This window comes from Silurus aristotelis, assembly GCF_946808225.1.
Source record: "Silurus aristotelis genome assembly, chromosome: 1".
Classification (NCBI taxonomy): Eukaryota; Metazoa; Chordata; class Actinopteri; order Siluriformes; family Siluridae; genus Silurus; species Silurus aristotelis.
This window is the reverse complement of record NC_139574.1, coordinates 25,051,043-25,065,292: the sequence shown is the minus strand read 5'-3', so window position 1 is coordinate 25,065,292 and position 14,250 is coordinate 25,051,043. Positions and strand designations below refer to the sequence as shown.

Below are 14,250 nucleotides of genomic sequence, written 5' to 3'. Positions count from 1 at the left end.
CACTGATAAACTGCTATAACTCCACAACAGGTAAATGTGATAAATATCTAATTTCTTGACTGTTTGCATGGGTTCTTTATAAGCTCACGTGACCAAATATGCAAACTGACACACTGAAGCTAATGCAAATACTGCAGGTCAACAGAGTTCAAATGTCTTTTCTGTAGTGTTGGCACGATCAGTGCACACTGTACTCACAATAACACAGTTTTTACTTTCCCCTCCAATTTTTGTGTGTATTGTGTGTGCGTTTCTGTTTCTGTGCAGCGTTCAGAGACAAAAAAGAAAAAGAGTAAAACTCCGTTAGCAAAGTAATTGCGTTTTTGTCTTGTTTTGAGTTCTCATTAGAAGTGTGAATTAGGAGACATTCTTGGATGACCTTTTTTCGAAACACATACATGAAACACACAGATGGCTCCAGATCTGTCTACTCTTCTGCCGTTTGATAAGGCCAGGTATAGGTTAGAGTAACACTGTAATTAGTGAAAAAGTGGAGAAGCAAAAGGCTCAGAACAACTACTGCAGGAAATCCCAACTTCAGAGCACTTCTTAATGTGGAAACCTGAGATTATGCACTTTTCTGTCAAGGCACCAACGCTCGTAGACTGCGGCGGAGATAGGGGGTGGATCCTGGGCTGATTGACAGTCATTGAGAGTAAAAAAAAAGGAAAATGCTAGTTCCCCAGTTCCTTAATGCCCTCATTCATGCTGGAGGCACAGACATTTCTTAGTGGTGAAAAGGAGAAGGTTCCAGTTTCTCCCCTTTTCTGTAACTACATAGTGAAAGAAGCACTGGTAGAGTTTTGAAGCAGTTCATGGGGAAAACATCTAATAACCAGCCAAACTAAACAGGCTTACTAAAGCAAAACATTCTACTTCATTTATCCACGAGCTGCGTGTGATTCGTAAGCCTGGAGCTATTCTGGTTGAGTTGGATGTCCACTCAGCATGAAGATCCTTCACTTATCAGTGAGTGCATAATGTCTGTCAGTTATTCTTTCATGCCATAATGTTTAAACGGGTGTACTGCAAGCTTGTGTGGGGAAGGAAACTGGAGGCAGGATATACCAGAGAAGCAAATGCTGAGCGTTTGTTCTGAGGAAGGCCACCACCAATAAGAAATGATTCTACTGTTTTTAGTACAGCAGTGATTCTGACTTGGTGGTCGCTTGGTGTTGACTGATGCATAAGGTGAAATGTGGTATCATTGAAATTAAAAAAGATAACCATAGCAACTGGTTTCATTACAAGTGCAATTACCCCTGTGTAATGCCCTGTTTTTAAATACAAGCATTTCATGACAAGGTCTCTATACAGCAACGGAGGAGAAATCTCAGGTTATGAATATTAGCAACATTTTCTATCCCTTCCCTTTTTGTGAGGTGATTGCACCTCAGAAACCTTTTTCGCTGTAGGGGAATAGCAGTGCTAACATGATTCTGTCAAGTGCTAAGGTATTGGAGGTAATATGTCTTGAGTCATGGCTATGAAGCTGCTCCACAACTCGAAAAACAGTACTCTTAGGAGACGTAAATGCGCCTCAAAACATACCATTTTTTATCCACCGAGTACCCGAGAGAACTTTTGAAGAAAGGGGAGGAAAGAAAGGTCTAAATTCGCTCGGCATCGTGACTCAGGCATATTGACGGCTGCTGGCCGAGCATCGAACAGAGTCTGACAGGGAGCAGGATTCTGTCAATAATCTCTGAAGCAGACTGAAGCCGGAGCCATGGTTAATGTCAACGGTTACAACGGAATTACTCCATTATTAATCTACTGGTTAAACTGGAAAGAGTGCAATGGCAATAAATTAGACTTTTTGCAGATTGTTGATTCTTTGTATGCTTTTCCATGTCGGTTGTGTATTGGTTTATGTTTGTGTGGTATTGTGTTTCTGCCATTTTATTGTGATCTGTCCGCATTGTAGGCTTGTGCATGGGTGAATGCTCTGCACTGAACTGCTGTGTGCAGCTCTTAGGTGTGTTTGCATTGTTGACCGTCATGTGGTATCTGCAGTCACGTTTATATTAGTCTTTGTCTTGTTCAGTCCAGCAGAGCTGCATAGTTCCTGTATGTGTAAATGCACACTGCTGGTTTGCTCAACATTGGAAATAAATGTATTTTATGATCACACATACTCGGCCAAAAAAGCTGATTCTGGTTCTGATGGTTACTTTGATATATTCAGTATATATAAATATAACAAAGTATATACAAGTGGAAGCACGTGTAGTGCGCAAAAGAAAATAAATTCAGGCTGTTCATATTCAAGCTAAAAGGTTATGAAGATGTGAGTGAAATAATCCTAGTTTGACTGTAGTGATTTCAGTGCATATGTAGATAACTTTCTTGCTAAGGAAAGACTGCTGGTAAAATAGTTGTCGAGTTCTATACAGGTACTGACTTTGCAGTATGTCCAGCTACTTAAAGCTAAATGCTGCTCAGGAAGGGGAGTGTGTGCTCCCTGTGTCTGTGGGGATATAAAGAGACAGGAACTGGATATCCATAGTGATTCACTGGAGCTTCACTCTGCCAAAGTGCATTGTGATAAGCAGGATGTGACGTCACAGTAAAGGAAATACGGAAATGTTTGCCTGTGGGTTTCAAAAAGTGTTGGACTAGAAATGTGTGTTTGTGTGTGTGTGTGTGTGTGTTTGTGTTTGAGAGGCAGAGGATTACTTTAGGAGAAACTAGTTTAAAATTAACTTGCGCTGCTACTAGTGTTTGTGTGTGCAGTGAGGTCCATGTGTACTTTGGGATTTTGGAGTTTGCCTGAGTGTTTGCGTGTTCACATCGCTGTTGTCCTGCACTGGTCAACGCAGCTCTGGCGTGTACGTGCTGGCCTTTCAGCAGAAAAGGTAAGGAGAGGACTGCAGGCTAGAAGACACACACAATCTGCTCTCAGATAAAAAAATTTTTGGGGGGGGCTTTAAGCTTTACTTCATACTTCGTTTGTGTTGTGGATAGTAAACAATCAGTTTTATAGCAAATATTAAATGGACAAAAAGTTTTTGGACGCCTGACTATAAGATTGGTATGTGCTTTTTAAACATCCCCGTCCACATTTTCCAGATTAAGTCCCTATTTGCTATTATCATAACCTCCACTTTCCTGGGAAGATGTTCCACTAAATCTTGAAGTGTGGTTGAAGAGATTTGTACTCATTCAGCTACAAGATTGTTAGTAAAGTCAGGTATTGATGTAAGATGATGCATTGATGCCTGGGGTGCAGTCAGCATTCCAATTCATCGCAAAAGTGTTCAATAGGGTTGAGGTCAGAGCTCTGCAGCAGGCCACTGAAGATCTTCCACTCCAACCCAATCCACCATGTGTTCAGGGAGCTGGCTTTGTGCACAGGGGCATTGGCAGGTGTTGGTCTCCTAGTTCAAGTGAAGGGAAAATGTGATGCATTCAAAGACACTTATACACACACACACACACACACACACACACACACACACACACACACACACACACATATATATATTGTATTAATGCTAATTCGTTATAACGTCCATAATTTAATCATGTAATTTATTCACGACGTCCTTTCTTTATTAAGATATTTTAAAAAATGTACTCCAGCATAAAACAATTTTTAATCACCAAATATTTGTTTTACTGATGCGCCAAGTCTCAAAACGCTTTCTTCTTCTTTTTCTTCTGCTTCTTTTGCTAACTCCAGACAATAAAGCAAACACTTCTCAGTTTTACCGCCAAGAGAGTCGAAGCTTTCATTTTAAGTGTTTCAGTTCAACTGCTGGTTCACTCATAATATATAATTTGAATAATACAGCAATTTATAATTAAACAAAATAAAAACAATATTAATAAAAAATTCATAAACAAATAAAGTTTTATACTGTGATTTTTGGTCAGCTTACATTATATATTTAATTCCTTTTTGTTTTTAAATGGCTGACATTTTTTAGGTGGCACAGCAGGTGTTGTTGCCTTGCCACATTTTCAGGGTCCCTAGGTAGAACCTGCTTATATTTCAATGTATAAAATCATATTTTGACTCTTTATTTGAGTCATAGAGCTTTTTAACTTTTCACTGAAATGCCACACAAAATGTCTTTTGAATTCAAAGTTTTTAAAAAAATGATGAATTTCTAATGAAAATTCTTCAAGCTTTTTAAACTGTAATCGTCAATTGCGTGTTTAATGGACGTTAGCAGCATTTGTACTCCAGTCATGTCTCAGGGCCACACACCTGTCCTGCTATGATGGAGTGCTGCTGTCTTGGCACGTTTCCTTTCTTTCTTTCTGAGCTCCTTCAACAGCCAGCTCTGATTTGGGCCAGTCCTCATACTGTCTAATCAGAACTCTCTTCGAAATCAGTGCTGATCATTAACTGTTATAGGGTCAACTCTTTTTAACTGATGATTGATGATGATTGATGTAACCTTGAGGTTCTGTGACAGTTGTGAAAGTTTTATTTGTTCTGCCTCAGGATTCACCGATTCTCGCCATTATTGAAAAGAAACGAACGTCAAAGTGGTTGTTAAAGCGGTGCAGAGTATTGCAGCAGCAGTGTTGTAACAGTCTGTACCATATTGGAAATGAAAATCACCACAACTGTCATCATTTTTTTTCTTTCTTTCTTTCTTTCTTTCTTTCTTTCTTTCTTTCTTTCTTTCTTTCTTTCTTTCTTTCTTTCTTTCTTTCTTTCTTTCTCTCTCTCTCTCTCTCTCTCTCTCTCTCTCTCTCTCTCTCTCTCTCTCTCTCTCTCTCTCTCATGTCTTTCCTTTCAGAATATGACAGACACCTAGCATCTCCCAACGGCATGGCAACAGGATACCCGGACCCTAATGTAAATAACCATGGCCTAAATCAGGGGGTGAAAGCACGCTTCAGTGGAGGCATGGAGCGGCCGGCCGGGACGCTGGAGCGTGTGCTCAAAGTCTTCCACTATTTTGAGAACAGCAGTGAACCTTCGACATGGGCCAGCAACATCAGGCACGGAGATTCCACTGACGTCAAGGTGTGTACATTGTGTAGCTCATGAATAATAATAGTTCAATCATTCAATCGTAATCGATTAGTTAAGATTAGATTCCATTCGACTTTATTGTCATTGTGCAAGGTACATGTACAGAGGCAATGAAATGCAGTTACCATCTAACCAAAAGTGCTTAAGAGGCCTATTTACAATAAATAACAGTATGATAAATAAGAGTATGTGGTCCATATGTACAGGGGTGAGAGTGAATAATGTACAGAAGGTGCAGAGTGTAATAATATATGTGTCAGGGCGCGGACCATAATTCAGACGCGGAAGTAACTCTATCATGTTTATTTCGGAAAACAGAGCACAACACAGAGTCAGTGAAGTCCGTATAATCCTCAAAACCGGTATGATCCACGGAACGAGTAATCCTAGGAAACGAAAGTGAACCTCGGAAGGATAGTAATCCATGGGAGTGAGTGATCCACGGAACCAGCGGGGAATGCTGGCAGTCTCGGGTTAGGTCGGTGTCCGTAGCCATTGAGTAGGTCGAACACAAGTAAGATGGGAATGGAGGCTTATACAGGGGATTCGTTAACGAGAGACACCTGATAATGCCGGGAGTGGCAGACGAGGCAGCGTGACAGCTAACGAGGGGGGGCGTGGCAGGTGGATCCCTGACAATATGGTATATATAATTAAGGATATATATAGTAATATGCAGTATAACTGTGCATGATATGGATATGTACAAGTATGAATGTATGTATGATGTAGTATATACGTAATAAATATGGGTGGAATATACAATATTGCAATGGTACATATAGGTATAGATGGTGCAACAATGCGTGGCGGGTAAAGGAGTGCAAAATACACAGAAAGTGACAATGCAGTAGTGTATTTTTAACATCGTGTGCTGAAAAAATCATCTGTTCAGTGCAGAAACAGCCACAGGGAAAAAGCTATACTGAACAAGAAATTGGAAGAACAGGATGTGTACATTTTAACTGTAGATGTGTTGTCCAGCCTTGTACACAGCGACCCTTCTCTTCATCGTCACAGTGAAGGCAAACAACTTATCAAATCAATATTTAATTAATCTTCATGACTGATCACTGTTTCTCTCGATAGCAAGCTGAGATCATTCGCCTCGTTTCTCTCTTGGACAATTGCCTTGCTCACTGCTTGGTCTTAAAAGTGAGGCTACAGGCAAATTCAAGAATATTAAACAATAAAGACACAATTATAATATAAAAAATTATAATGGGGCATAAGAAGTTATAATTATTTACAAGTGTGTGCAGAAAGTACATATATATATATATATATATATATATATATACACACACACACACACACACACACACACACACACACACACACACACACACACACACACACACTTTATACACACACACACACACACACACACACACACACATATATACATATATACGTATACATATATAAATAAAATGAATATTTCTGTAAAGACAGACGTATTATTGAATAGGGATGTAACAGGATATAATACGGTAGCTTCATATTTTTAGGGGATCATCCAGAAAATTGTTGACATCCACAAGGTGAGGTGTGTCGTGTGTTTTGGCATGCGGCTCAGCCACCTGAAGACAGGCGAGATTCACTGGCTCCATCCAGACATGGGTGTCTCACACGTAAGGGAACGATATGAGCGCCGCCACCCACAGGACGAGTGGAGGTGAGTCAGCGATTCACAGCTGCCGGCATGACGCATTTAAGATCCAGGCGATATTTTTGCCTACAGTTTGTGTGTTTCCTTTCTTCGTACAGCAATGTCTCAGAGTTGCTGGGAGTTAAGCACGTTTGATTTGTGCTATACGCCGTAATACTCAGTAAGCGCTTGACTTTGAGCACTTAAACTGCACTAATGCCGCATGCAAATCAAACATCTAGGAGATGCCTCAGTCCCCGCACTGTTTCTGTTTAAGCTGAATATGTGTTGTGTGTAATTGACCGTGTAATGGACCAGCCTTTCAGATTACCTCTCTACCACATCTAACACATCAGAGCAAGGCAGAGTAGAGCTGTCTTCAGGAACCTTGAGTCCTTCAAAAGGCCTTGAAACAGATTTCTTGTTTAGCAGCCAAGGATGTCCCTGTCTGTCCATTTATAAGATTAATCAGTTTCAGCTCCTAAGAGTGGACAAAAGTACTGTAGAATCTATAAAGTCGGTGTAAAATCCATATTTATGTGGATAGAACAGAATTGGCTGGGGGTTTAAAACTAGCAGTTCAAAAACCTTTCCCAAATTTGAAACACATATAAAGTGCCTGGTGTGCCATTATAACAGGCAGTTAAACTGGTGAATAGAGAGTACATTCACACGACACCTTCCCCTCCAAAATATTGGTACGGCAAGGCCAATTCATACGTTTCTGCTACATCCTGAAGATCAAAAGGTGAATATGAGACTTTAGATTTTTTCTAAGATTCCTTATATATAGTACATCTAGATGTGTTTAATTTCCTGCCACTTTTGGTGCCTGAACAAAAAGCATGAAAGCTAATAACAGTTAATATTTGCTGTATAATCTTTGCTTGCAAAAACGGCAAGTTGATAAACCCATTATTATCACCGAACTCTTTCATTGGTGAGATCCTTTTTTTAGCATGCACTGTAGCTTCTTTTATAAGCTGTCATTTGTTTTGGAGGGGTTTTGTCTTCATTCTCCTGGAGGTGAATTGCTGCTTTAATTGAGTTATGGTCTGGTGATTGACTCTCTCACCATCTAAAACCTTCCACTTTCTTGCCCCTGATGAAGTCCTGTGTTGTGCTAGCGCTGTGTTTTGGGTCATTGTCTTGCTGCCTGATAAAGTTCCTCCCAGTTAGAAAAGATGCATTTTGTTTGGCACACAGATTGTTTTTGTACACTTATGCCATTATGTCAACATCATGTGTGACATTATCAATAAAAAATCAGTGAGCGTGTTCCAGAATCAGCCATTTCAAGCCCAAGCCATGACACCACCTCAGCTGTGCTTTACCGATGACCATGTACGTCCTGTTCTAGTTTTCTTAACACACTTACATGTGGCATGTATATTCATCATCTTTATGTTTTGATCTCAAACCTGATTGTCTTCAAATGAATTGGCCGTGCTGTTCCAACTACAAATGAAAAATGAATAGCCCTGAGCTGAACTTGTCCACTTGGTAGTATATTACAATGGTGAAGTGAATTCTGATGTGGAAATGCTTTTTGACATATAGATCCCAGTATGTTGTTTAGCTTCAAATCAGACCTTTCCAGATTCATATCAGTTTGATGAAGATACAATCCAGCCGATATCATCTCCACAATTTAGAGAAACACACAGTCTATCTTAAGTAGATCATACACCATGCGTGATTACCTGCTTGTATAAAGAGCCATTGTATTCCAGCTTTGGCTTTTCTGCTGTAAAGCCTACAGTGAAGGTTAAATGGAGCTAAATGAAACAATCTGCCCCAATTGCGGTATTATTTACACTCCATTCATGTTACTCGGAAAATCCCGTCTACTTGTGTAATTATTCTCTTGTTTTTCTAACGAATGCAGAGTTTTATCATTTATGCCAAAGATTTCAGGGTGAGGCAGGTTCTGACTACGATGGCACAGCAGGTGGCATTCTCGCCTCACACCTCCCTGAACCCCAAGGTCCATCCTGAGATCGAGTTACTGTCTGTGTGGAGTTTCACATGTTCTTCCCATGTCTATGTGGGTTTGATCTGGATTTTCCTTCCATTTCCTACACACTTGCCAGTAAAAGGATTTGCTGTTACATTCCATCTAGGTATGACTAAGTGTGCAAAAGTGTGTCTTGTGATGGACTGGTCTCCCATCCAGCATCCCATTTTTTTCCAACAAAACCTGATCAAGATGCAGCAGCTACTGCAGGTGAATTGAAGCGTAAGCTTTTGACCATGTCGGTGTTACTTCGCAACCTCTCAACAAGCATCTTCTTATCGCTATTATTGTTTAACATCACAATTTTGAGTCAAGCCAAATCAGTTTATTGGCTTGTGCACTAAAATAAAACAAAATTCTTACTTAAAAAAAAAAAAAGCTGATTGAAAATGACATTTTACAAAAATATTAATGTACGTATGGAGAAGACCCAGAAATATTGTCCTTCATCACTCCTGTCCATCATCGTTTATCTCGCGTGTCAGACACAAGCTCCCGATCGAGCCTTTTCAGGTGTTGCTGCAGTCTGGATCGGATTGTCTGCCTAATTGTTGGTAATGGAGAGCAAACAAAAAGGCAGCTGTGAAAGAAGGATGAATAATTTTAGCTCGCAGGCAGAAAGCTGCTTGGTGCAGGCGCTGATGAAATCCTAATCTGGCAGCTTGCAGTGGAACATGCCTCACTAGAATGTCTAATCACTTCCATTTGACAGCGAACATTAGTCGAACTCTGAGCAGCCTGCTGCACATATTAAACACTCTCATTCACACACTGACACAGTGTTCCTGATCTGTTTATTTCTTCAGCTCTTGTTGTGTATACAAAGACCTCACACACCTGTAAAACAGCTGGACTGAGCAGTCACTAGGAAAGGCTGGGTGACAGCGCCATCATTACCATTTAGAAAGAAGAACATCGTAATTTAAGCACTCCGAAGTCTTCCTCGAGATGCTCGTACTGGTTTTGTTTCTGTCTGTAGAAGCCTTCCAGAATGGAGTAGGAACTCCTAGACTTTTCAGCGAACACCCAGTTTGTGAGAACGTAGGGCTGCGATGACAGAATGGCTTAATGATGGAAATAATAGCAACACTCATATTGCATAACTCACACCTAGCACCAGAGTGAACTCTTCCAGTGGATTTGGGTGTGTGCATGACGTAACTAGAGAAGGAGCACAGTAGATAACGGTACAGACTGAAAGTGTCGTTAAACAGTCAAGCACCATGCTATATGTTATTTTTAACTAAAAACAGAGCCCTGCAGGTTCAAGTGATGAGTAAGAATGTAATTGCTGCTCATCTGATTAAAAAGCATGCTCTGTGCTCAGTGGTGTTTGTGCCTAGACAGCTACTGACAAGGTTGATTCAAATTTCAGAGAGTGACTACAACGCATGTATAAAAGCAACCAACAGGAGAAGAACGTAGGATTATGCGAAACTCTACTGGCAGTGGCAGAAACATCTTAATGCACAGAAAAATATCCTTATTACCTCAGGCATGTTTCCTCCATCAATTACTTTATCCCACTTGTGCTGATTAATGAATAGGTGATTTAAATGATGCTTGTTTGCAGGACTGCTGCTATCTATTATTTTAGTAATCGAGTATTCCAGCGATTATTCCATCGAGTAATCGGATAAGAAGTACTTTTTCTTTATTATAGGGAAATACTAAATAAGAGGGGGAAAATATGACAGGTCTCTTAAAATAAACAAGTAATTTGTTTTTCTTTTTAGAATAAAAACCATTTTTATCACCGAAATTGCACACAAGAATATCGGTGAAAACTAAACACATTTATTGCGTTTTAATTGCCCTATTACATTAAAATACAAATACAATGCATTCCAAAAGTCTCTCCGCAGTCTACCCATAGAGTAGGTTATGGGAAACTATTTGTGTGATGAAACGCATGATTATTCTCACTCATGTATTTATTTATTAAATCGCACACAGTATCTTGATGTGGTTTTCTTGTCTCCTAAATCGGTGTATACTTAAAAACGTGCTCCACTACCTGCTTTACACTTCCACTGCGGGGGGACTTTTTGTACACGTTGTATATAAATAATAATATAAAAATCAATTTATCAAATTATGTTTTAGTTCGAAATGATCCTGAACTTTGGAAACTTTCTGGCGTTTTCTTTGACCTGAATATTCTCCTCGTCCCCCTCTGTTTTCTTTCCGTTCCTACATTTTTTATTCTGCAGCGTCTTCTGTGTTAGCAGGTGGTGCGTCAGCTATAATGGTCCGTAGGAAACACAGTTTAAATGGATCGAATAAGTTTTTGTAATCGAATTACTCAAGTTTTTCTGAGGAATCGTAACAGGCCTACTTGTAAGAAAAGTCTTTTTTTCACCCAGCACTCTTACTCTAGAAAATGTATAAAAGTTATGTAATATATAGTGCTGCATGTGACTGCACACCCAATGTAGTTTTCTTTTGACTGGGTGGGGAAGTCTCCAGTGGTGGACGAAGTACACAAACCCTGTAATTAAATTCAAGTAGAGATATAGTAGGTAAAATATTACTCCAGTAAAATTTCTCCCTTCAAACTTTCATTTGAGTAAAAGTACAAAAGTATTTGCTTTCAAATGTACTTAAGTATCCAAATCAGTATGAATTATTATGGCTATAATTCTCCTATTATCATTTTTGTCACTTTTGCTTTATCAACTCAGTTTATGTGAAAAGACTCTGTTACTCTTAGCACACCAATCTCTTCATAGAATGATATCAACAAGTCAAACATCTAGTAACAAGTCAAATATCTATTAAAATGATCATGAGCCCAAAACCTTTTTTGTAAAAATCTCGCAAATAAGGCCTCCAATATTTATTCCTCTCGAAATGTTCTGCTTGCTGTTGAACTGATGATTATGGTAAGTAAATACCACTAAGCGCAAATCACAAGAAGTTGAAAACGGCGCGCTCTACCCTGATTGGTGGCATGCTGTGTGCTTAACCAGTTACATTTTGATCCACTCATAAATAACAATGAATTTCGCAAAATGTAGTTAAGTAAAAAGTACGATATTTGACTTTGAAATGTAGTGAAGGTAAAGTTTTCCCAAAGGGAAATACCTGAGTAAAGTACAGATACACAAAAAAAAATACTTCAATACAGTAATGAATTACATTTACTTCCTTACTGTCCACCACTGGAAGTCTCAAATTGTATTCTATGGTAAAGTACATAATTTATCGCATCGCACAGCGACATTGTAACCTGCAGTGATAACTGACAGGATGCAACTCAGCATACATGATATCGAGGGTAGTCCAGTAATAGTCACCATAGTCCACAGGAGGGGGCGAAGAGCAGGAAGGCATCATCCCAGGATAATCCATAACTAATTTGGAAAACCAGGAATAACTGTACATGGGAAATTTGAAAGCAAAGTCTTGAACTGAACAGGACAAGAATGCAGGACGAGTCTCACTGAAACAGTAAACCTTCAGGGATTAAATGGAAAAAATGTTAACAGGTTCAAACAGTCATGACTCAGTAGGAAGACAAAACACTGACTGCATGGAGACAAAACACACACGGCTTTATAAACAAGGCATAATATTTTTTGAAGGCGGCAGTGTTTGTGCTAGAAACTATGACCTGTGCCAAAAGAAGACATGGCCGTCACTGCAATATTTCGAATGGGGCTTTTTACTTTGCATAATGCCACTTCGATTCAGATTGCTCATTTGATTCTTATCTGCATAATGCAGAGTAAAAAAAAAGAGCATGAACTTCCATGCTCGTATCACTAACCAAAATACATGGGTGCTGTTATCTTCTTTTTAAAGATTAATCACTCCATGTTTAGACTATACTGCTTCAATTCAGAAAATGTCATGTTTTTTTCCCCTCAGGTATGAGCTGCGGATACGCTACCTGCCAAAATCATTTCTAAACCAGTTTACTGAAGACCAGCCAGCACTAAACTACTTTTACCATCAGGTAAGTACAGTAATGCTCCAGCACCTACAGCTTTACCCCTGTCTCACTTACGCCTTATCAGGATGCTGGATATTGTTTAAGCTGTGACCAGGAGGTTCAATACTTTCAGTTCACGTTTTCAGGACTTGTAGGAACACGGTACATTGTGTGCTTGAGTAGTCTGTTCTGGGTCAGTAGGGTGATGTACAGTATGTGTAATAACTATATTGCCATAATGTACTGCAGGATGTTTAGGACTTAATCTAAACTGGGTCAGTTAGATTTACCTTTTTATTCCTAACTATCTGTGATCTGCTTCTGGACCCCTGGGATAATTACATTTGAAAAAACGAATGGCTATGGAAGAGCAGAGCCCAGATAGGTGCCTCAGTGGTTTCTCTCTCTCTCTCTCTCTCTCTCTCTCTCTCTCTCTCTCTCTCTCTCTCTCTCTCTCTCTATCAGAGACAGGGTTTTTATGTGGCATCACAGGCTGCTCTTAAGAGGAATTCTGGGTTTTGTAGTTGCCCAAATGTATTGCTATGCCTTTTTGAAATTTACTCGTAACAAATTCCACATCGAACAGATTGAGAGCAGTCTGTTCTCTTTACTGACTGACTCCATATTAGTGTTAAGTGCACACAGTCCGTCACAGTCCTTTTAGGCTTAATGATCATATCCTGGTCTGAGTACCAGTCTTTGTTCTGATCATATGCAATAATACACATCCATGTATACACATCTGACTATATTAGCCTGCTGGATTGCCAGGATTCTCTTCCTAAATACTATGAACCCCCCTGTAATTACCAGGTGAGAAGCGATTATATGATGGAAGTAGCTGATCAAGTCGATCAGGACATTGCACTTAAACTAGGCTGCCTTGAAATCAGGTAAGCACCTCGAATCGATTACTGCCAGAAGGGATTACACAGCATGATACTGAAAATCCATGTGTATGTGTATTTTTTAGGGGGGGGGGGGGGAATGTCCTTCATTCTGTCCTATATCTCCTTCATTTTTTTAACAGGAGGTTTTTCAGAGAGATGCCAGGAAATGCCCTTGATAAAAAATCCAACTACGAATTACTCGAGTAAGTGAACCTATTGGCCATATAATTGAACTCGATCCAGTGACTGGGTTTGCACCAAGCATGTTCTGTGAAAGATATTTCCTCTGTCCTCTATAATACAGTATGTGGGTCAGGATAAAATGTGCTCTCGAAACCCTGTTTGCCCTATTTATAACGGGGAAGAACCGATCCCTACACATTTCACGCAGTGACGTAAAGTGCACGTCGGAGCAGTGTTTCTGCACCGTGAAAGCTTTTTGCATTCAGCCAAAGGCTTTCAATTAGTAATAGAACTACTACACCATGTAGTTTGTGCTTTTACAGTGTATTCTACTCTCAGTAAACTCTCTACGCATTCTCACGGGGCTGCACCACTTCATTAGTGTGGTTTTAATGTAGTGAACGCTTTAGTCACAGCCTTAAAGCTGCTGTTGCTCACGGAAGGTATTGCGCAATACCATTTTTTAACATGTATTAGACATACATATGAATGATAGATTTACATAAACAGGCCAGGTAGCTTTGCATCTATACATATTTTCTTTTTATCTCTGTTAGTCTCAAAGTTTAATGTTAA

At 39.6% G+C, this 14,250-nt stretch overlaps 1 protein-coding gene across 31 annotated transcripts in view; it reads left to right on the top strand.

Moving 5' to 3' along the window:
• ptk2ab (protein tyrosine kinase 2ab) overlaps positions 1–14,250 on the top strand; it is a 64,203-nt gene that overhangs the window by 17,892 nt on the left and 32,061 nt on the right. For 28 of the 31 annotated variants that reach the window (XM_083552348.1, XM_083552346.1, XM_083552347.1 and 25 more), the window contains 5 exons: positions 4,758–4,987; positions 6,508–6,674; positions 12,538–12,625; positions 13,415–13,494; positions 13,632–13,694. In XM_083552348.1, the coding sequence (XP_083408474.1) occupies positions 4,790–4,987; positions 6,508–6,674; positions 12,538–12,625; positions 13,415–13,494; positions 13,632–13,694 (596 nt within the window). In that variant the 5' untranslated portion in view covers positions 4,758–4,789. Of the gene's footprint in view, positions 1–2,579; positions 2,859–4,757; positions 4,988–6,507; positions 6,675–12,537; positions 12,626–13,414; positions 13,495–13,631; positions 13,695–14,250 lie in introns of those variants that run through there. The other 3 variants (XM_083552349.1, XM_083552345.1, XM_083552341.1) reach the window with 2 other exon arrangements.